A 25000-nucleotide genomic window follows, 5' to 3' on the forward strand; every position below is an offset into this window, starting at 1 on the left:
GAAACAATCCTTTAAACTAATCATTGATCTTAAACTGTTTTAATTAATTTTCAGTGATTAACAAGCATGCAAACATCTGACTAATCAATTGGAAAGGGACACAGCATTCTTCGCATTGTGTTAGGGAGATTAAATGATAAATGTGATTTAGAAAAATCAGTTTTAATCACTAAGCAGTGGATTTTCATTGAGTATCAATACAATTAATCCACAAAATAGGCTAGGCCTACTCAATACTATCATATATAGCCAGCTCTCCACCAAATAGGCAGTTTTAGTGAGTAGCCTAGGCCTTATAGCCTACATTTATTTACATTTGCAATACAAAATTGTGCACATTTTGTTTGCGGATACATGCATTTATTTCTCCGCACTCGTATTCATGGCAAATATCTGCAATGCGTAGATTGTAAACAAAACTGAAATGCAGGTTTTATTTTTCCTGGGTTATTCTGAAACTAACACGGTAGATAGCAGACTGGTGTATCTTGTTTGTTAAGTGTAGACTACTTGGTGATTAAAACGGATTTTTAATGGATAAATTGAATTTATGATTTAATCCCTCAATTACAGTAAGAAGACGCTGTTTGTTAGGCTACTTGCCATTTGATTAATCCGATCGTTGGAATGCTTTTGATTATAAATGAAAATTACTAATGAAAACTGGTTGAGATCAATGATTAGTTTAAAGGAAAGTTCTGTGCCCCACCAATTTTCAGCTCACCAGTCGCCGCTGAATAAAACGTTATGTAGACTATGTGGGAAATGTTCAATCCTAGCTTAGGTGCTGACCAGCAACCTGCTGATTTTGCTCAAGCAATCAAAGTTGCCGTTAATAATAGCCGGCGTTCGTGGGGGCTGTTTATTCATCTCTCTTTAAAATGTTGCATAGATGAAATTACATGTTAATGAAATTACCTACCGCGCCCGCTTCCAAACAATCAAGACAATCAACGATATTTTTCTTTCTGTGCCTGTCTATATAAACGACTGTTCCTCCTGAGTTTTTTTTCTTCGGATTTTTGATTGGTTGAGCGAGTAACTGGCTAGAGGGAACACGTGGACTGGAGCCTACGAAAAATGGACTGGATTGGCATAGTCATTTGTAAAACTGCCGGTCAAAATTATTTATTTATTTACCAAAGGTGGGTGGACGCCGTCCACCCGCGTCCACCCCCAATTTAACCCCTGCTCGACATGCTTTTTCAGGTTGTACGGCGAGTTTGTTGAATGCAGCGATGTAGTTCGTGCGCGGTAAGCAAAGCAAACATTTAAAACAATATGAATCTTTTTGAATTTCACAAATCTCAAACATGGACTTGAGATATGGCCATGGGTGCTCTGGTGGCGAAGAATCATCCTTATCATCTACCATCGCCATCATTACCGCTGCCAAGTTCAAATTGAACTGTTCAATCACTGGTGCAACAAGCAAGCACTTTGAACTTGACCGACAGCATATTAGGAGTAGGCTACTGTGGTTGTTCTCCTGTGAGGAACACAGCTTGTGGCCAGTCGCATTTTATAAAATAAAAAAAGATTCAACTGCTGACTTCAAAGCTATGCTTCAAAGTAACGAGTGTGGAATTTTTAAGAGTTCGATTTGTTCCGCCGTACTTTTGTAAGTAGAAAAATAAATGGCACGTCTTCGTTTCAAAATAGGTTGTTTAATGTAGCAAAGGAACTAGTGGGTCTGTTACCCAAGTACAGATAAACACAGAACCAACAAATGACGGAGACAGTGAATACATATACCCTGTTCCTTCAAGGAAACAAAGGGCCAAATGGTTATCTTAAACACATCATGGGGAAGGGGGGGGGGGCGAGGTAATCAGACATTGGGGGGGGGGGGGGGGGGGGGGGGAAGAAAAGGTGTGGGGAAGTTGGACTGAAGTAGGGGGTAGAGGATACTGCATACCAAAGGGAGAGGATGTAGCACAAAGGGTGTGATAAAAGGTCAATTTAACTGAGTGTGGTGGTAAACAATCAATCCTATCTGCAGCTGTCCCACTACAATGTGAGACACCTCAGAAGGGTAGAACTGTGGCTCCCATGTTTTCCAACAATGAGTAACGACAACCTTCATAGAAATGTAGTGGAGTCAAAAGTTCAATATTTGTCTTTCAAATGTAGTGGAGTAAAAGTCATAAGTTTCCAAAAAAATAAATACTCAAGTACAGTACAGATACTCGAAAAATGTACTTAAGTACAGTACTCAAGTAAATGTACTTCGTTACTGTCCACCCCTGCAAATAGGGCATTAGACATGCACAATCTCTGGGTGTTTGCATTATCATCTAAAGAAAGTAAGATACATTTTTTATTATTAGGGGGGATTTTCATTTTAAGCTCTACTGTAAATTATGATCCAGTTCTGATCAGATGAAGCTCTTGCAAGTTCTTGAAACATTCTTCAGTGAGAGGGTCCTCTAGACTCTGGGTGTTGGATGAGACTGTAAACTATGGGGCATGGCAGGCTGTAAAATACATTTTATATTTTAGGTAATTACTCAGACAAATATCAAGGCTGTTGTGATCCTGTACATGACTCATAAAATACAGCTGAGGCCAAAAGTGTACATACACCTAGTCTAAAGATATTCAAACTCAGTTTTTCACAACTCCGCACATTTCATGTTACTGTAACCTTTATTTGTATCAGCCATGTGTATTATTTAAATCTTAACAATTGTCATTTTTGTAACTGGTAATACTGAACTATTTACATTGAACTCTTAAGTCTATACATTTCCATTTATACGCATATTGTATTCAGTCTTCATTAAATATTTAAGTTCCCCCTCTTGTGTTCCCCCTGGGACCTTAATTAGGGAACACATCTTGGTATGGTTAGTTTTGGGAAGGAGGATTGTGCTGGTAACATGCTGCTGTGCTACTGCTCCTGCCATGTTGGCTACTTCCATTAAATGTTATACCTGACGATACTCATTGTAGCCCAGTTCATTACACCTTCGCCTCGACCGAGACTTGGAGAACCGCCTCTTCCAAATATTCAGGTAACATTACCATACATTTCTTTTGGCAAGTCAATTAGGGCATCTACTTTGTTCACATCAGAGGTAATTTTAAAACAATCAAATAGAGAAAGATTTATTTCAGCTTTAATTCACTATATGTATATACAACTGAAGGTACCACGAGCATCTGTAAAAACAATTGTAATCAAATTTAAAAATCTTGGAACCACACAGACACTGCATTTTTCAGGAAGGTGGCTCAAATTAACTCACAGGGCTGAACGAACTTTGGTCCGAAAGGTTCAACCAGTGGCGTCGGTTTCGTTTGAACATTGGGGGGGGGACACATTAAGGGGGGTCTGGGGGTAGTCCCCCAGGAAATTTTGAACGTCAAACACTTCATTTCCTGCATTCTGGTGAATTTTCATGCACCAATTTGTGCCTTTTCTGCATCAATTTATGGTGGAAATGTAAAGGAAAACAAATTCAGGGGGACAAATGCACATGTTCTAAATATTGAGGGGGAGCTAACAATAAAAAGAGATATCGATAGCTAAAACAAACTTGTAATTTTACATGACGTGTCCATAGCGTTAGACAAACATTGGCTAAAATACTAACACTGCAACATGGGGAGTCACGTTAATTCCCTGCTTAGCAACCGAGTGCAACTATCGCCAGGTAGTTTTCTAAGTTACGTGAACATCACATTCAGACAGTGTACCGACAGCTATTAACTAGCTAGCTACTTATGCTATCAGATATCATAGTCCATTCATTGACAACTAGCTAGCTAACAATGACGTTAGCTGGCATACTGATAGGTAACGTTACAAATATAAGATTACCGTTACCGTTCTTTCCAACCGCTGTGAGTCACTGACTTTAGCTGACGTTGTCATAAAAGTTTTCCAGATCGTGAAAACTGCCTGGCTTGTTTACATTTTGGACAGATGCTAGTTGGTAAATCTATCGCTGTTTCCGTCGCAGAACTTTCGACACAAGCAAATTCGGAAGCACTATCCTAAAATTTCTTCTTACCATTTTTATTTCTATAAGGGTCATGGGAAGTGAAGTCAATAGTATGATCGGCTTGAGCAATCACCTCTAATTGTTGACTACATATCCCATTTGTGCTTTCGTAAGCTCAAACTTTTCGTGGCCCTGGGGGCAAACCACTGCTACTGTATGAAGAGGGGAGTCAATCATTCACGTTATGTTTACAGGCATTACAGTCCTTTCCGCATAATTTTGAAGTAATCTTTTATTGCTGTTGCAGTCCTTATTGAAAGCTTTACATGGGAGAGGGATCAGTTATGGTTGGGGGGGACAATTAGATTCTTTACAAACATTGGGGGGTGACACGTCCCACCCATCCCACCCGGTTCCTACGCCAATGGGTTCAACTGAACCCCAAGACAACAACAAAGGAACTGATGAAGGTGTTATAGGCATCAGGTACCAAAGTATCTACATCCACCATTATGAGAATCCTACATCGCCATGGCCTGAAAGGCTGTCGCACAAGGAAGAAGCCCCTACTCCAAGATCGGCATAAAAAACCCAGAATGAAGTTTGCAGGTGATGACCAGGATTAAGACCGAGCCATAATGATCAGCGCTATGTATGGCGGAAAAGGGGTGAGGCTTTTAATCCAAAGAACACCATCCCAACTGTGAAGCATGTGGGTGGCAGCATCATATTGTGGGGGTGTTTTGCTGGAAGAAGGACTGGTGCACTTCAGAAAATAGATGGCATCATGAGGAAGGAGGATTATCTCGAAATACTGAAGCAACACCTCAAGACATCAGCTAGAAAGTTATAGGCCTAACTTGGTCACAACTGGTTCTTCCAGCAGGACAATGATCCTAAGCATACCTCTGTCATAAGGTTGATAGAACTTAGCTGAGTTATTAAATTTAAATTAATTAATACTATTGTATTATTTCAAATTTAATTAGGGGGCCACCCTCAGCTACCCTGTCAATGGCACAGCCCTCTGAATATAGAACCCAGAATAACTGGAGATCACCCTTTATCAACCTCAACGCTTAAAATTAGAGGGAATTGACCCTCGGCACTTATTAATTCAAATGTCTCTATTTGACTTTGTTGGTGGATCATTCCATCAGCATGAGAGAGGAAACACAAACACGCATATACAAAAATATAAGCTTTAATGACAACTAATTGTTATTATAAGTTAAGCAGTTTGGTTGTAATATGGGATAAGATACTGGTACAGTATAGCACGATACAATTCAGCTATTATTTTGAAATGACCTCTTATGGAAATAAAGTAGATACCCTAATTGACTTAACACAGGAAATGTATGGTAACATGAAATATGTGGAGTTGTGAAAAATTGAGTGTGAATGTCTTTAGCCTAGATGTGTCAGGAGTGGGTGCGGGAATGGACCCAAACGCAGAGTAAAAACTGAAAATCCAAAAATGGGGAAAACAAAGGACTTTAATAAACTAAGACAGGGAACAAAGAGTCTCACAGGGCGAAATTTACAAACAACGAAATCCTCAAAAAAACAAGACAAAAAATACAGAAACCCAAAAACGAGGAAAAACTGGGCAGGTAGGGCACAGGCAGGCAAACAACAGGTAAACAGGAATCAGGGCACAGGCAGGCAAACAACAGGTAAACAGGAATCAGGCAGGAACAGGTACAAACAGGTAGCAAGGCAAACAAACCAAACCAAAGGTTCCAGCGCCTGAGTCTGGGGAGAGGGCGATTTAAATAGAGAGACGCAGACGAGACACAGGAGGGCACGATGAACAATCAAGCCACAGAGAGGGAGGGGAACACGAGACAAAACGCAACTAATAATTAGATAATCAAAAACAATAAAACAATTAACTGAACACAAAACCGAGGTGCCGCCATCTGGCGGCCCAACGGAGAAACAACACGGGGGGGGAAGACACAGAACCCTGACAAGATGTATGTAAACTTTTGGCCTCAACTGTAATAGTTCCATAACTCCAATAATGTGTGCAATGATATGCGTGTGGTGATTGAATTTTTCTTATTTCTTCACAGATGTAAGCAACAGGGCTCTGTTGCTATACTGCCTTCAAGTCTCAGTTCCATGCATCCTGATATCCATCGCATTCTCCATATGGGGGAAAATTGAAAGTAAGTCTGTCTGCTTTGTTTTACTTAGTTTCTTTTTTTTTAAAGTTTTCCATGCCCAATTCCCTCCCTAATTTTGAATGTTCTATTAGCTATTTACAGCTATGCTCATGCTGCGATACTCGTGGCTGATTTGCGAGAGTATAGACAAGGACGCATGATGTTGCCAGCCTGATTCTTTTCACATCGCAGCCCACAGCCAAGATTTTTACAGACATGAGGCAGAGGGAGAGTGATTAAACAGGGACCCCTAACTGACTGAACACTCCCATCCCTGGGCAACGCATTTGCTACTGGCCCTGGTCCTTGGACGCCATACATGACTGTGAAGCTCAGCCATTCTCCAGAACAGTGCCTAGACCAGATGAACCACCCAGCAGCCCTAACATTATATTTTTATTTGTCTTTTTTCTACATTGGTACACAGAGCACATGTAGGTGTATCGTGCCATTATTAGGTGACCTATGATATGTTTGATAGTATTTTTAAAGAAAAATAAATTATATTACTTGTTCTTTTGAATTGATAATTTTAAGACAGTTTACATGGATGGTCTACACTGTCTGATATCTGTTAAGGCGCTGTCCAAGTGCATGAATGGTCTCCACCGTCTGGTATGTGTTAAGGCACTGTTCTAGTGCATGAATCTGCGCTTCATCGCACTCTAGTGAACCCCAATGACCAGTTTGCTGCCAAAGCTGCATATGAAGTGTCTTCCTGTGACTTATGCCTATGCAAACCTTGGCTTGTGGGCGGCGGTGTGAAGATGCTGACCTGACATGCTTTGATGGAGAGCGCATACTCATTTACACTCTCCTGCATTGGCTGCAGGGATACCAGCATCAGGGCAGCTGTATAGATCAGCCATTCCAAAATGGGGAGAAAATTGGGGAAAAGTGTGAAAAATATAAATAAAAATACAAAGCTGCATATTTGTCACTGCTTACATTTTTATGTCCTTTTTGTTTTGCAGGCTCTTTTGTAGAGGCTAATGTTTGCAGTACCATAAATCTCATGAGGATCCTAGTGATATTTAAGGTGGCTCCATATATAAAGTTACTTCCTGGTATGTTTATTTTATAATATGTATTTTGTGACATGTGCAAATACACAATTTTTGCCTCCTTATATCACATGACATTAGTAAGTATGTTAGCTTAAAGAGGTATTAAACACTAAATCAGATTTTGAGTCTAACTCAAGTATTCTGTCTCCTCATTTGATACATATTATCAGCCCTATTGTTAAAATTTAGCTTTCCACACAAAGGAAGTTATGTTTTGTTTCGCTTGGATCCCACCCCACACCTGTGACATTGAAGTATGTAAAAACCTACTTCTACATAAGCTACGTAAGTTAAAGCCCCATCTCTGCCCCTCTTCTTGATTGATGGATAAGTATTATGTATTCAGCCCGTCTAAAACGGCTGCACAAATTACCTTGCTCATTTCAGCCCACCTGCGGTCAAGTTGTAACAGCCTTTTTTTTTCATCTTTAGATTAACGTAGGTAGAAATCCTTTTGAGTCTTTCTTTGTTTCATGTTCTATATTGTTCTTTAGCTCTATATTTGGCACTTATTAGTTTGTTAGTGATAGTAATGTTAGTATTTTTATAGTTCATTCCAGTCCCAGATCTAGACTGCTGTGATTGGGAGGGCAGACAGAAATTTGGGGGGGACAACTTTTTATTCAAGGCACAGTACGTGCTATAGTTTTCAGGCCTGCATTGCTTATTGATTTTTAAGAACTTCATTATACAGATAAGAAGTGAAAGTACACAGAAAAAATACCCTGCATTCCATAAATATAGATATTGGTCTGACATTTGTGGTTTTTATTGAACATAATATTTACACATCCGTTGGCAGCATTGCGAGATTCAAAGAGAAAGCACTTAATTTGAATGAAAAGTGGATAACGAAATGGCGTGCTCTCTAGCTAGCTTTTTAAAAATATTTGGCGGAAGCTACTTATGATGGTCCCCTCTCACCCTCAGATACACTATGACAATGCCCCCTGGGCACACAGTGAGGTCCATATAGAAACACTTTTGTTGAGAACGGTGTGAAAGAACTTTACAGGCCTGCACACAGCCCTGACCTTAGCCTTATCCAACACCTTTGAGATCCATCGGAGAGCCAACTGCAGTGCCCGACCTCACAAATGCTCTTCTGGCTGAATAGAAGCAAATCCCTGCAGCAATGCTCCAACATGTAATATAAAGCCTTCCCAGAAGAGTGGAGGTTGGTATAGCAGCAAAGGGTGGACCAACTCCATATTTATGCCCATAACTTTGGATGAGATGTTGGATGTCAGGTGTCCACATACTTTTGGCCATGTAATGGCCCAGCAATCTTTGCATATCAGAAAATAACACTAGTACCAAAGAAATGACCACAAATAATTAAATTGAATAGTTTGATTGAACACATTTTCTGTAGAATGGGTATATAGGCTAAGTTTGATATGATCACAGACTATCGTACAAGGAAAGCGTAGGCCTACTAACCATGATAGAGGTGAGTTTGCTTATTGAACAATATATATAAAACAGATGGCACCATTGCAATAAGCATGTTTTCTCTGATATTCACAGAGCATCTCAAATGCAGTGACTCTGCACGAACATACTTGTTTCATGTAGTGGTAGTTATCCATGGAGTTTGGGGGGGCAGTGCCCTCCCCCCGATGCCCTGGTTCATTCAGTGTTAAGATTTAGATAGACTAGGTTTTATAATTGTACATGGCAACTCCAATTGTAACGTTAGTGGCTCTGGTTTGGGTGACTAGGCATTTTTCTGTGGCTAAAGCCTAAAGAACATCATGAGCACTGGATAGAGCTGTTAAAATAACTGGTTTCTTTTCACAGGTATACATTACCAGCGATTCACTGACTTGGCTCTGCCTTTGGTGTATATTGTTGTTACAGCATGGATAAATTCTGGTAAGTGTACATACTGCAAAAATACTTTTGGTGGCTTAGCAACATAGTCAAGTGCAGACAAGACAGTTTATTAAAGGCATACGATGTACAATTTTTTCCTTGTATAACCATGCTAAAAACATATCTATGAAGCACTGGCAATTTGTGAACCTTTACCTGTATTTGTTATTCTAAGATGTGTTTGGGACATTTTGGGCGTGGCGCTCTTTTCTGTGTGGGGAGGGGTGGGTGTGGCTACAGAGCCTGTGGTTTGGGATCAGATTTCAGTGGAGTGCTTGTTGCTACCTTGCTAGTGAAGAAGCCCAGATACAGCAAAAGCAAAAAGACAAGCTGACAGGGCTCGTTCAAGAACTACAGTTAACCTTAGAATTGCATTTCCTTGGTAGTCTGCAGAAGTTTGCCAAGAGGATGAAAAGCAATGTTGAGTTGGCTTGTTTTGTGTTGGATCTGTAAGTAACATTACCTGCTGTGCGAAGTCACTCATTACATGGTACTAACGTTTACCTCCTATCCAGCTAGATAGTACATTAGGTCGGGTACTTGGGGTGAGTGGACAGGGTTGATGATGGAGGAGGAGACTTTGATTGTAAACACAGCAACACAGCATGGCCAAATAAAAACCTTGCATAGAGAAACATGCTTTATTTCTCTACAAGAATCCAATTATAGCTTTTGAGACAGATGTTCCATGTGAGGTTTAAAGGACAATCTAGTATCCAGACAAATTCCTAAATATTTCAATTTGGGTACCCTGAAGTGTACGAATGCAGACGTTAGAAGTTTTCCGTAATAAATCTCCTGAAAATAAAATGCATTTTATTTTATCAAACATTAAAACAAGCTTGTGATTAATAAGAGCTAACTGAAAAGCATCAAATGCAGACTGTAAAGTAGTAATGGCCTGGTTAAACTTGGAGCTATACAAGGCATACAATATTGTATCATTGCATAAAAATGGACATTGCAATGCACTGCTGAGATTGCTCTTATTTGTATTAAGTGTGGATAAAAGTGGACATAGAATAGACCCTTGTGGGACACCTTTACTAATTTCAAGAGAGCTTGATTTAATACCATCAGGCGTCAGCAACAGTAGCTTGAGTTTTCTCCAAGAGGTATGCATAAAAGCAGTCAAGAGAAAGTTCATCCAATCCAAAGGAGGATTACATTTTTCAATAAAATATTATGGTCAACAGCGTCCGATGCCTTGGATTGGTTGATAAAGAGTGCGGCACAATGCCGCTTATTATCCAAAGAGTTGACAATATAATTAATCTCAAAAATTACTGCTAGTATTGTGATATGACAGGCCTAAAACCTGAATGTTGTGGTTCTGGAATGTCTTTCACCTCCACAAAGGCTCATTTCTGAGAGTTAGCCAGTGATAAGACTTTGGCTAAACAGGAAAATTTTGAAATTGGATGATAATTGTTTAGATCGCTGGTACAGCCAATACAGTATACAGTATATAGAGGGATAACCTGAGCTGCAATCCATAATTTTGGGATTCTACCTGAAATAAAAGTTATATTAAAAATGTGAGCAAGTGGTATGCCCATTATATGAGCCCTGAGACGCAAAAGGCAAGGATCAAGATTGTCTTGTCCCACTGACTTCCTTGTATTTTTGCTAGCTAGTGCATTGTAAACTTCATAATAACTTATAGGTCTAAAAGAGCATTTGCTAGGACAAAATGAATTGGATGAAGTTCCTATTTTTGGACTGAGGGTAGTTATCTGGAACAATTTCAACAGACAGCCTATTAAACAAATGGCCAGAGGACATAAAATGATGATTAAAAGCTTCCACCATATCTGTTTTATTTATAATAAAATAATGTAACTGAAAATGCAAGAAGGGAGAGTAGTGGTGGAATTATTTTTCAGTGATTTCACCATTTTCCAAAAGCTATGTCCATCTCTACTACATTTTGAAAGAGAGGTCAGGTAATAATCACACTGGACTTTTCTTATCAGGTAAATGCATCGGTGCTCAGTTTCCTAAAGTTAAGCTAATTAGCAGGCGTACCAGTCTTCTAACTTAGGACCAAGCTTTGTCTCTGATATGAATAGCTGCAGAATGATCTGAGGAACACCAGGGGTTAAACTGGTTTTTAATCCTGAAGTTTTGACAGGGGGCATGTTTTCAGCAGTAGAATTTGAAAACACATGAGAGAAATGGTCCAAAGTTTGGTCAGAATCAAGGATGTAACAAGTTATTTCTAATTCAGAGTAAACAGATCATGAAGAGATAACCTTGTTCAACAAAATAATTGAAATTTCATTTTGTAATAATACTGGCTCTGAATGTTTGATTTCTAGCTTTTTGGATACATGTAATTTGCCAGTGGTCACTGCTGTCTTCAGCAAAGTCCTCACAAGCTTGGTATTTAAATTGCCTATTCGTTGGTATAATGTCAGTGTAGTAGTCATGTTCAGTACTTTGTCACACATCCTTTGCATGCAATGACTGCTTGAATTCTTTGATCCTTAGTCATCACCATTTGCTCAGTATCTTCTCTGGTGATGCTCTGCCAGGCCTGTACTGCAGCCATCTTCAGCTCCTGCTCTTTGGGGCCTAGTTGCCTTAAGTTTTGCGTTTATCATGTCAGACAGGTGTTTGGGGTTTTTTCCTCATTATAGTGTGTCTGGGAAATGAGGATGAAGTGAAATACTGTGTGTTTATTTTCTGAATCCAGCATTTTTAACAGCTAATGCCCTTTAATGTTTGGCACTCTGAATACCGAACACAAGTGCATCAACAGTTAAATTACCTCACTTATCCAACATATTTATTTGGTTTAATTTGGTAATTATTATCAAAGATATCAATTATAAATTAAATTGTTGAATTTGTTGATAGGCAGAGAAACCTGTTGGATCCTTCTTTATGTTGGACCAACTTTTAAATAAAACAACCAGATTAAAATGTAATAAATGTTATTGCATCAAATTGTACAACCAGATTAAAATTTATTAAAGAATTTAATGAATGATTAAAGAAATTTATGAAGTTATACCAGATATTCACGTCTAATCTAATGATGAGGTTCCGCTGCCTTAAAAATGTATGAATGTAGCAGACAGACAGGTTACAGTCACACAAGAAATGAATGATTGAAATACCGAACCAGAGCTGTTTCTCCTATGGTAACCCCAGGTTACCATAGGAGAATGGTAACCCCAGGTTTTAATTTTGCTCTTGTGCCAAGAGCAAAATTAAAAAACCAGAGATGAAATGTAAAATGCCTAACCTAGATGCAGGACTCAGATGCCTACTTCCAACTAACTGTTAAAAACTGAACTCCTAAAGAAAGACACGCATTTTATCTACTGAAAGAGAGGGTGGGACACCCCCTCTTCTCCTGACTGTGCATACTTACTTAATGATCATGCAGGATCCAAGCAGTACTGATTTTGTCCCTTTAGTATATTATGAGTTCAGATCAATCTACAGTACAACACTTATTTGTAAGGTTATAGGTAAATTGGGTAAATTAAATCTCTTTCCTCGTGAGCATTATGGTGACATTAAATATTAAAATGAATATTTTGAGATCTTTTTCGTAGGGACAGCTTAGGCTATTACGGAGTGTTTGTGAGCTACTAGAAGGCACTAGATCAGGCAACAATTAAATCTCCCTGGCTTCCACTTTATTCTGCTTTATTCTGGTATGTCCTGCCCAGACATTTAACATAGTGAGATATTGGATGTCCGGTGTTCACATATTTTTGGCCATGTAGTGTATTTGACTGCACAATGAATAACATACTTAATTTTCTTTAAGTGTCCTATGCATGATTTAATTGTCTCTCACTTCTCTTCCAATCAGTTCTTCTCCAGAATGTTTTGATATACCATGCTCCAAATGTAGGAAGAAAAGTTGTTTCTGGAGTCTGCTTCGGAGTTGTGTTATTGTGCAGTTTATTGGCAGTTTGTTCTTCAGGTAAGACTATATTTTACAATATAGCAAAATACACGTTACACAATACATTGTGCATACAATCAGTGTTTGCCTGCAGATGTCCAGTGGGATGTATTACAGCATTATGGAATTGTGCTGACGGGGATGTGAGGATTAAGTAAAATATGTTTATTTTCTGAATCCAGTGGTTCCAAGAGTCAATGTTCTTATTAAAATGTTCAGCATCTTAATATCTCTGGGAGCCCTGGACACAGGTGCTCCCAATTGCACAAATGACCCTCTGCTCCGCGATTCAGGCACCTGTGAACAAACACCAAAACAAGCAGCACGGGTAGCAGAGTAGGGGGTCGTCACAGATTGTATGCGCAGTTTGTATGTGGAGGGGAGAGGGACAGAGAACAGGCAGCTTTCTTACTTAGTAACAGCTAATACTATAATATCGTATGGACTTTGAACAACATTTCAAAATCAAAATATCACTGTTTCACTGAGATGTCAACACACACATGCATTTCATGTATAAATACATACTGCAGTAAGAATGTTTCGAAGTGTCCATTGAAACTTTTCATATGAATGTGTGTCCACATGCATTAGTAACCAAATAACTGAAACATTGTCCTTCTCTGTACTTACAGTGTTGAAAGCTGTACCACAGATACTTACACAGTCATCCGCTGTGTTTCTGTGGCTAAACATTGCCACTTGTTTTGAAGGAGCCTTTCTGATTGTCACGCATGATGCATTTTTTTTTTCAATGGGTAAGTTGCCCTGTAAAATAACCCATATTAAACAATACCAAGCACATACAGGTAGTGCACAGAAACTTGTGTAAATGAGGATCAGAAAATATGTGGCTGTCACACCCATGTAGCTAATCAAAATGACCAAATAACATCCCAGCATTCATATAGTTAAAATCAAAGTGCTGGACGGCTAGTGTCTGCCGGTTTTTTTTTGTGTGTTTCAGCACCAGTTGATTGGCTAAATAATCCACACACCTCAAGGCCTTAATTGGCTACTGACTAAAATGAAACCACAAATGTAGAATACTGCAGAATTCCAAGATTACTGCAGATTATAAAGCACACAGGACATGCTTGTGGGCCAAAATCTTATTAATTGGCTTACATTTGTATTTCCATTTTTTAATCATTAACTACACATGAAAAGTCTGTTTTTTAAAATTCCCTATCACAAATATACAAATGATTATAATCTTAATATAAATGGGCTTTAATTATTGTGTTGATAATCCATGTGTCCATGTTATGTTTATTAAATGCCAGACAGCAAAAATCTGTTAACTGCAATAAAATAACTTAATCTAAGTTGTTAAGATCTATGTCACAAACAAATCTGATAGTACCTTAAATTGAAAAGGAAGGTTGCTATTCATCAAAAGCACTTTCTTCTGCAGAAAATATAAACTCCAAATTATTTTGTAAGATTTGTAATTGGTAGGTTATGGTTTGCATTAATATTGAAACCAAAATAGATTTAAATAAATAGATTTGTTTCAAAATAGATCAGCTGTCTTTCGTGGCTTAAATTTTAAAATAAACATTACATCTGGTGTATGGGGCTGATTTTCTTAGTGTACTTAAATTATTTTTATTATCAACACTTATAATCATTAAAGTATATTACCAATATAAATAAATGTATATATATAAAATGCAAAAGAATCACCAGTAGCAGTGTATAACAATGTCTTTGTTGTGTACCTCTCTGTTTTTCAGGGTTGGTTCTGGGCGTTTTTATCGGCTGTTTTGGAGTTCTAATACTGTCTTTGTGTAAAACCTGTTTGCAGAGAATAAAATATGTATGTAAGTATAACTTGCTACAAATATTGTGATACAAATAAGGGCTTTTGTAGCAAAACATTTGTTAAAGCTGTTTATACCATCATTCACAGTCAGAACAATATAGTATGTTGAGTAAATATAACATGAATTTTCTGACTTAATGGTAGCACATTTTCTTTCAGATTTCAATCGGAAAGTCCTGCGGGTGCTTTGCTTAATTCTTGAAATTACATGCAGCTTTCACTATCTGGGTGTCCTTTCAGAGAAGGATAAAGGTATGGAATTTGGTATTTTTTTTACATTAATATTGGATGAATCTGTTTTGGCCTACTTTATTGATTAAGTTCCAATGTTTTGTGCATAATTGCATTTTTTTTTTGCATAAATGGTATATGTGTATAAGACTGGAAGAAGTGCTGGGGAAATCACTTAACATTAATTTATTGGTACACATTGTTATATTACATCTACGCAGCCGATATGAGATGGTGTAGACGTGCGCATTCTCACCTATGAAGCACGCAGTCACCCTCTCCCTTTTCCCCACATTGCAGCCCAAAAGCGAAGCTCCACACGGACATGAGTCAGAGCAAGACACTTCATCTGTAGCTTTAGTAAGCAGACCATACATTTCCAATACATTTGCAATATGGAACCTGGCTGACTGAACACTTCCCAAAATTTGGGCGATGCTCCTGCCAATTATGCATCACTTTGATGGGCTACCAACAGAGTCGGGCTTCGGTCCCAGGCCCATCCACTCACAAGAACAGTGCTTTAACAGATACCAGACCATGGGGCCCATCCATGCACTAGAACAGTGCCTTAACAGATACCAGACCATGGGGCCCATCCATGCACTAGAACAGTGCCTTAACAGATACCTGACCATGGGGCCCATCCATGCACTAGAACAGTGCCTTAACAGATACCAGACCAAGGGGCCCATCCACGCACAAGAACAGTGCATGAACACATACCAGATCTTGGGACCCATCCATGCACTAGAACAGTGCCTTAACAGATACCAGACTGTGGGACCCATCCATGCACTAGAACAGTGCCTTAACAGATACCACATCTTGGGACCCATCCATGCACTAGAACAGTGCCTTAACAGATACCAGACTGTGGGACCCATCCATGCATAAGAACAATGCATTAACAGATACCAGACCGCGAGGGGCCCATCCACCAACTAGAACAGTCCCATTTATATTTTTTTCCCAAAAGGAGTCCTTCCTCCTTTCATATATTTTTAATTGGTCCGACAGGGAGAAAGCAGTGAGAGTAACAGACAGAGGGTGGATGATAACAGCTCAGGGGGTGCCGTGGCAGGGGATCGAACCGTCAACCACACAGGGAGATTTGTACATGGCTCAAGACTAGGCCATGCTACAGACTGCTCCACACATCTCACCCCCATTATTACATTATTAATACTGCATAAACTGCAGTCTGTTAAAATATATGATATTACCAACACAAATGTGCTGTCCCGGGATACCTAAGTTGTAATTTCATTATATACTCATATTTTTTAAATCATTATTCTCTATTATTAACTATATCATTGCTCCTGGCAGGACTGTGGCATCTTATATGGTAATCCAGTCCCATAATAGCTATCGAAATTCAAATTACGGAATCATTTGTTTAAAATTTTCTTTTGTCAAAGATGAAATATTTCGCTCAAAACTTTAATGAATTCATATGTGTGTTACCACAGACCGCCCAGCATTGATGTTTTTATATGCATTCCTCTTCATCCTGACTGCAGCAGCATACTTTCGGCGCAGGAGAAATCTACCAGGTACAGTACTATTTAATTGATGTGGTGACCAACACCCGAGGAACACACTCAGGAATCCCAAAGAATGAGAGGTCAACAGCGGGTCCAATAAGAGACAATCTATTTACCGGAGAGCATCTCATGGGCCGTCCAAGAGAACTCTGAGTAATCTTCCTGATAATTTCGTCTTTTATTGGCAACAATCAGTAACCCCTCACATTGGTCACACCCATAGAACGTATTCATCAGTTTCTTCTCATCACGTTGATAATCATTCATCATCAAACGCAACTCTCTCATGAGTACCTCACCTGGCCTTGAAGTGGCTGCGCCTGTCTGTACAATTGGTATTAGGACAGGAGTGAAAGAATAATAGCAAGGGATCTGAGGCTACCAGATGAGCAGAAGACACAGGGGAACACACAGGATTATACCCGGGCGGTAGTGTAGTATGATGGGCAAGGAGTTGGTCTTGCAATCCAAAGTTCGCCGGTTCAATTCCCAGGCTGAACACTGTTGTTGCAGGGGAAAATTAGTAAAAGAAAAATAATTCAAAATGAAATAAACATTTAATGAATTGGTGTGTGTAATAGTAAAAAAAACAATTTTCCCTCTGAAAATCAAGAAGGGCAAGTATTTTTGCTTTAAATTTACACACTTACTAAAACAGATCTCATTGCTTTTCAGCTGTTCCTCATATCCTAGTATATGTGTTTGGTTCTGCTGTCCTAAGTGTCCTTAATTCAGTTGCTCTAGCAACAGAAGTAATTCTGAAAGCAGGTGAGTACAGTAAAAAAACAAAAACATCTCAATCCAAACATCTGTGTTGATTATTCTGTTTGTGTGAGAAGTCAAATATTCTGATCTAAAACTAAAACCTACTGCCTAATTTGTGTCGTATTTTGTACTACCAGTGCATTCGGCCCAGCTTAGTGTAAAGAATTGGGCAAGCACAGTCTGACGTAGGACATGAAAGAAGAAGACCAGTGCATTCATAGGTGTTAAAAGCCAATTTTAAATGTGACCATCTCTGAGAAATGTGCTAACTCTGGAAATCGCAAGGCCAAACTGTGGGATTCTCTGTAACGGTTTTTGTAAACACATATTTACTTTCAGAAAAAGGGGAGCGAACTGTGGATCTTCGGTTGATCGTCTTTCCCTTTGAGTTTTTCTTTTTGGCCTTTTGGCTGGTTTTACAGATGTGTGCAAGATGCTGTAAGTATCCTTTGGAAATATTGCTAACGTTTGGTACATTTCAAATATGCCTGCCACTCACATATCACATAATTCCTTCAATCTGAAAAGAACATTATGCATGTGTTAATGCAATATTGTCGTATTTAGCTAAATGTTGACCATCTTTGTTAATTTCTGGAATTTAGATCTGCAGATGAAAGCAAAGTAAGTACAATCTACCTGTAGTAAATGCATTTTCTAGAATTATGAGCACATGTATCTGTTATAAATCCTTTTCATAATATTTCAAAATATACTACATGAAAGCTTCTTGTTTCAAAATCAGAATGTTTTAGTTGGCTGTCTTAGTATATTTTAAGCCTTGTTGTATAAAATAAGTTAAATGCAAAACCTTCTAAATTAGTGGGACTGTGTCTCGATCTGTAGATTTCTGTTTATGGTAACACTGCCATTTAATTTTACCTTAGAATGAAGAGTTGGAGCTCTTCGATACTGAGCAAAATTTGGTGTGTAGTGATAAGTCATAGTTTTAATTCGCTAGGGAAGCAGTCACATACTGTACATGTTGTTGGTGGGGGGATGTTGTAAACATAAATGTTGTAAAAATAAACATTACCACCAGAGGGAAAATGTATTGTAAGAACAAGCCAGAAGAGCAAAAATTTCAGGTTTTATCTGCACTGCCAGTTTTTGAAGTAATTTATGGTTTTCACATTAATACAAAACAAAAGCGACAAACTTGAATCCTTGTATATGTGTGCATTTCTTTGAATATTCATATAGTGAAACGTTCTCACATATAATTGATGTATTTCATGTATAATTTCACTGTCATTTCTCTTTGTAGACGCCACAGGAACTTCAAGAGATGGTACCTCTCTCTCCACCTGAGCAGAGCACATAGACAGGTGAGTCAGTATGTCCACGAGAGGATTCCTGCAGTCCTCAAGATGGAAAATATAATGTTCTAGTTTGTAGTCCTAAAACCCGGAAGTAAGTTTGCTTTTTTGAGCCATGGCTTTCCTCGTCAGATTTCCAATGCATTTTTCCCATAGGGATTTAGTTCTTTGCCGAAAATAAGGTCTATAGTGAACCTAAGCCCAAGAGAGCTCCACATTTTGTTCTATGAGATAAATTAAACCCATTAACCCCATTTTAAAGGTAAGTTGCTGTATTGAAACTACAACAATGGTCACTTTCTGGCAACCGCCACTCAAATATTAATGGGTGTAATTTATCTCGTAGAACAAAACGTGGAAGTCTCTTCGACATACATTAAGCACAGACCTTATTTTCGACAAAAAACGAAAAATCTATGGGAAAAATTAATTGAAAATTTGCCAAGGGAACCCATGGCGGAAGTAACTCCCGAGTGGGTCTACAAAAAAACGTAATCACTGTAACACTTTATTGCAGTTTGTAGTATAGAAACATACTGAAGATGATGAATTTGCAAAGCATACTGGGAAATATGGCACACAGACCAGATGTTATTGTTCCATACTCAGCCTCTTATTTCTTAGGAAATAAATTTGAAATTTGAGAATAGTGTTGGTGGATTCAATTAAACCACTAAAAGTTGAAAATATTCTGCAAAAATATACAGTTAAAATAAATCTCACTACTTGTATTTATTTTATATATACTTTTTTGTTCATCATCAATGGTATAAATAATTTTGTAGTGCACTGTATATTACAGACAATCACATAAAGCAGAATTGATGTGGGGGAATATTTTTTACTTCATCCCAAATTAAGCCTAATTATTTACACAATAATAATGGAGCCTGTTAGAGATGAATTAACACAGAATATTTTACTGTGCTGTATACTGTTTCTCAATGGGACTGATTCACATCAGTCTGAACTCTAATTCTTGGTTGGGATAAGTTCTGTAAGAAATCTGTCTCTGATGCCAATATGTCTGCTGGCCACACATTCCCTTGATCTTATCATTATCACAATACAGTTGGTACAATGGTAGAATAGCGACCGGGAGTGAGAGATTGGGAACCATTCAAGTCAACAGACGTGCTAAATCAATAACAACAGGACAGCCAATACACTATGGCCTAATTGATAGGTGTTACAAGAACTGACTACATCCGTCTTGGTATGTGTATTCAACACTCCTGCTCAAAGCTTCGAAAACAAATAAGAAGCAGCCTCTGGAAAGGTTTGTGGTTCAGTCGGACTCTGCTGAATCCAAAGTGTCATTCATGCGCTTTGTCACTGCCGGTATTGGAAATAAACTTTGTACTTTTTCATCACGTTCGAGAGACATCCTTTTTTCCTTACAGTTCACACCATACTCACATACTGTCATCCTGTTTATCTGCAACACTTATTTTCAGCATCTAAGTTCTTGTGTAATAAATTCTAATTCTAATCTCTGTGGTTTTACAGGGAACAGATGACAGTCCCAGTGACATGTAAAGGATCCTTTTGTTGTCTACAAGAGCCAGATTATGTATACTGTTATGTTGTGTCCATGAAAGGCTTGTCTTACTCAATCTGCTTAGTTTCAGGTTTGAGGTGTGCCTATGTGGGTGTGCCAATCAGCTGTATGTGTGATGCATATGTATCTTGGTAGTCTTTTGTTTTGGCAATTTGGGCAAGCACAATTCCTTTTGAAGCAGCAAGTGGTGCTGTTGTATCATTGGGGAGTTTGGCCATTTCTGTTTTTTTTTTATGTTGCTTTTGACTTGGAATTTAATATGGGGTTGTATTTCTAGATAACCAAAGACTGCAGTCAGTATTGAGGACTTTATTGGTGACCCTTCTGAAGAGCTGTTGGAACTGTTTACAAAGGAGTAGCTATTGAAACTTGCTGATCATTACCAGGTTGAACTCACAAGAAGTGGAGAAGTGTCTCAAGAGTCTTTTACATTGTGAACAAGAATAGCCTTGAGGGCAAAGGTATTCTTGAGCTTAGAGTGGAGGAACCTACTGCAGTACTCTCAAACTGAGATTGAGTTGAGGATGAAAGAATTTGAGGATATGCAAAAAGAGCGAGAGCATGAGGCATATGAAAAAAGGCTCTTGAAAAGCAGGAAGTTGGCTTGAAGGAAAAACAGTTGGAGCATGAACTAGGGCTGAAAGAACTCCAGCTAAAACATGATTCTAGGACCTCAAGCTCTCTGCCTTCTATGGTTTTTAATCTCCCTCAGGGTTTGATGTTGGTAGGCATATTAAAACAATTCCTCCTTTTTGTTAAAAAGGATGTTGAAGTATTTCCTGCACTTTGAGAGGGTGATCACCACTTTGGGTTGGTTTAGCAATGTTTGTGTGCTACTTTTGTAGTGTGCTTTTGTTGGAAAGGCCCAGGAGACCTAGTCATCTGTGACTCTTGAACAAAGTGCTAATTATGACATTGTTAAGAATGCCATCTTGAGGGCTCTTGCTAGTTCCAGAGGCTTATCGGCAGCAGTGTAGTCAGATTTGGTCTCAGGGAATGTGGCTGTAGGTGTGTGCAATGAAATTCCCATTGATGGTGTTGCCTTGATACTTTGCAGTGATTTAGCCGGTAGCAGCGTTTTGGGCGGCAGTGTAGTATAATGGGTAACAAACTGGTCTTGTAACCTAAAAGGTCGTAGGTTTGATTCCTGGGTAGGATACTGCCATTGTACCCTTGAGCAATGTACTTAACCTACATTGCTTTAGTATATGTCCAGCTGTATAAATGGATGCAATGTAAAATGCTATGTCAAATGTTGTGTAAGTCGCTGTGGATGAGAGCATCTGCTAAATGCCTGTAATGTAATGTAATGTTTTGGCTACCCCAGAAGTAATTCCTGATGAATTGGCTCAGGAACATCAAGAGGTGTTCCCAGTGTGTGCTGTTACTCAAGTCATGGCATGGGATGAAAAGAGTCAAAGCTTAATTAATGAGCTTAGCTCAATCAATTAATCAATTAAAGTTCTGCCAATGAGATTTACCAGATTGACAGTACCCACAATGCATCTTGAAGTATTTTTCTTTGCCAATTGGTACACAGAATTATAAAATCTCAAAACATCACTCATACCTTTCCTTGCTAATAGTGCTCCATGCTGAATAAATGTTTTTGGTTTGAGTTATCAGTGCTTCTCAACCCCTGGTCCTGGGGACCCACTGTGTATATAGATTTGTCATAGCCAATCTCTCGATCAATTAAAGTTCTTGAAAATGTGTTTGAAGGAGTGGCCCTTCACTAGCTTAACAATTGTTTAATTGATAGAATTTGATTTTAATTGATTGTATTTATTGTTTAATTGATTATTTAATTGTTTAATTTGTTAATTTGAGAGAATTGAAAACCAACTGATTGGCTCAACTATTAAGTGCCTGTCAGTAGGGACAGGGAGAGGAAGGTGAGCCACTGATCATTTGTACTGCTGGTGCTTTTAAAATTAATTTAGTCCTTTTTACAAGTCTTGTTTTTCTCAGTTGTTTATAAGCGTTTTTAGTGTTCCACCATAATTGTGTGTAAAACAATGCATGTTTGGCTTGTTGCCATTTTCTGTCAGTAAACTCCATTTATATTACACAAATAGTTTCAGGTTCCCAAACACTGAGAAAATGGGACCCAACTGAGTTCACCTGTCAGTTTTTAAGTGAATCAATTAGCTATGGAACCTCTTTCAACTGAAATTATTTTCCATATAGTGCATACAGCACAGTAAATGAAAGCATAAGTGAAATTCCTAGAATGTGAATATGGGACATTTATTTTTAAGGGCATACATTACTATTTCTGGCATAATGAGGGTTTAAGGGGATAATTTGTCATTCAAAAAGTCCAATTAAGAACAATTAGCAGCTCATTGTAATACAAAGCTTACTACTATGGTTAGAACATACACTGGCGTACATACGGGTCTCCAAGATCAGGACTGAGAAATTGAATTCAGTTATTATGGATGCTTGTCTTAAGAACATTTTGGTTGCATTCCAGTGGAAATCAAGCTATCAAACATGGCTTTAGTTAATACCGTAAAGAACTTGTCAATCAAGATGTTAGCAAACTGTCGCTGTCGCCTTTTTTGTTGAAGTCAGTTCCACTTTATTTGTGTACTGCATTCTTTGTTTTATAGACAACATAAAGACAGGTTAGAGGAAAACTGCACTTGAATTGTACAATATGATGTTGCTGTGCAAATAAATTGATCTTGTCTCATTTTGCATTTGTGTTATGTGATTTCCAAAAAGCTATTACAAAAAAATAAAAAAAGATTTTCTAATGCATGCTGCTTGACTGTGTTTGTTGTGGTTTTATATGACGAAGAGGGTGGTGGATGTTCAGCGTTGTGTCCGTCCATCAATCAATCAATCAAATTTTATTTGTACATCGTATTTTACAGCAGTTGTCACAATACGCTTTACAGACAACCCTGGCCTAAACCCCCAGAGGAGCAAGCCTAAGGTAACAGTGGCAAGGAAGAACTCCCTGTGGCAGATGGGAAGAAACCTCGGAAGGAACCAGGCTCAAGGGGGATACCCATCCTCCTCTGGTCGGCTGAGGGTGCTGACTGGTGACCAACATGTCAGTCAGTTTTACAGGGTTTATGATGTGGCTCAGCTGATGGGTGGGGCCGGGTGGCAGTGATGGGGAGCAGCAGGTGGCGACAGATGTGGGCAGGGTGGAGGCAATGACGAATTATGACATTATGTTCAGCTCTGAGATTAGTACATTCGTTAACACCATGCAGGTTTCGCTCATTATCATTTGCAAAGCAATTAGGAGCCTATTGATTCACTTCAGCCTTTAATATGATCAGTTCATTTTTTTACCTCATTTTATGCAATGTAATACAATACTATATCAATATGGGACTTTTATTCTTCACTGCATCCATAGCTATTTCTGACATAATGTTGTCTAAAGGGGATAATTATTCCCTAAAAAAATGAAAAGAGTCATTAACAGCTGGTTTAAATTCTGGTATTGCGTGGAACGAATGTGGTTGGAACGAAAACCAACATACACGGGGGGTCCGGAGGACTGTGTTTGAAAAATAACTGCTTTAGACCACAACTGCAGAAAGGGAACTATCACTTTAAGATTAAAAAAATAAATCAAAGCCCTCTTGTAATACACTCTCTTGTCAGCTAGCTAGGTAAGCCTTTTATATTTATAGATTCTCCCCGGTTTCGGGAAACCTTTTAATCAAGAAAATCCACTGTTCGTTAACACTGACTTATCTGGCTGGCTACCTAGTCCCCTTGGTCCAGCTCGGGCAAGAAAGACATCTGACTGCATCCTCACAGAATGAACGAAGACAGTATGTTATCTTTGAAATACATGATGCAAACACAGTACTGATTCCAACTCAATGTGTTTGCTTTTTCCTTCTTTTCTTATAGTGCTATTAGATTAGTCATCTATAACAATAGATGAAACTCGTGCTACTAACAGTCATTATTGAGTATCTGTAAGATATGTTACCTTTTATTTCAATCTGGTAAATTCAGTGAATAAAAAGTAACTTTTCATTCAAATTTATGGAAATTATGTAATGTTCAATTTTGTTCACTGCAAATTGCATGTTTTGTTGTTAGAAGATCAACAAAACATGCCAATTGACCAGGGTGCCCAAACTTTTGCATAACAATGTATATGGAGTAGGTCCTTGTCTAACTGGATTGGGGATAAATTCAGATTGATTTTTGCCGGAGTATTTTAGGGCGCAGATGAGGCAGGATCCAGACGTGGCCTCTGCTGTCGCAACCATCTGCACTCTACTAGAGTTCTTAAAAAGAGACAAAGGTACATAGTTCGTGTAAAACGGGCCTAAACCCCAAAAGTGTTGGGGAAAGTGAAGGCAAGTTTACTCTGGACACAGTAACAACTATTTTATCTAATGTCTTCTAATTTTACTAAATAAATGTGTACAAATGCTATTTTTGTTGATAAGTCATGGAGATGTCAATTTAAATATTTTTTTTAAATTGTTTTTGACTCCAGTGAGAGACTGTTGAAAATATGAGGACTTGAATGTGTGATGAGTGAACTGAGGACATGATTGGTCCTAACAAACATAGGACATGTGATTAGCCCCAAAAAACAGAGGACGTGATTGCTTATGACTAACAGAGGATGTGTGATTGGTTCTGATCGGTTCTGACTGTACAGCCCTGTGTCATGATTGGTTCTGACTGCATGGCACTATGCTGCAATTGGTGCAGGTGAAACCATCCAGGGCATGAGGGAGAACCTGACGCAGG

General features: G+C 38.6%; 2 protein-coding genes across 2 annotated transcripts in view; both read left to right on the forward strand.

Annotated features, from left to right (window-relative positions):
• Positions 1–25000, forward strand: part of LOC135239104 (butyrophilin-like protein 2) — an 87940-nt gene that overhangs the window by 17189 nt on the left and 45751 nt on the right.
• LOC135239113 (translation initiation factor eIF2B subunit alpha-like) overlaps positions 24424–25000 on the forward strand; it is a 27773-nt gene continuing 27196 nt past the window's right edge. The window contains exons 1-2 of the mRNA XM_064307551.1: positions 24424–24542; positions 24962–25000. The exon at positions 24962–25000 is cut by the window's right edge and continues 98 nt beyond it. Coding sequence (XP_064163621.1) covers positions 24467–24542; positions 24962–25000 — 115 coding nt within the window. The 5' untranslated portion in view covers positions 24424–24466. The remainder of the gene's footprint in view (positions 24543–24961) is intronic.

Source organism: Anguilla rostrata, chromosome 14, assembly GCF_018555375.3.
Source record: "Anguilla rostrata isolate EN2019 chromosome 14, ASM1855537v3, whole genome shotgun sequence".
NCBI classification, from domain to species: domain Eukaryota; kingdom Metazoa; phylum Chordata; class Actinopteri; order Anguilliformes; family Anguillidae; genus Anguilla; species Anguilla rostrata.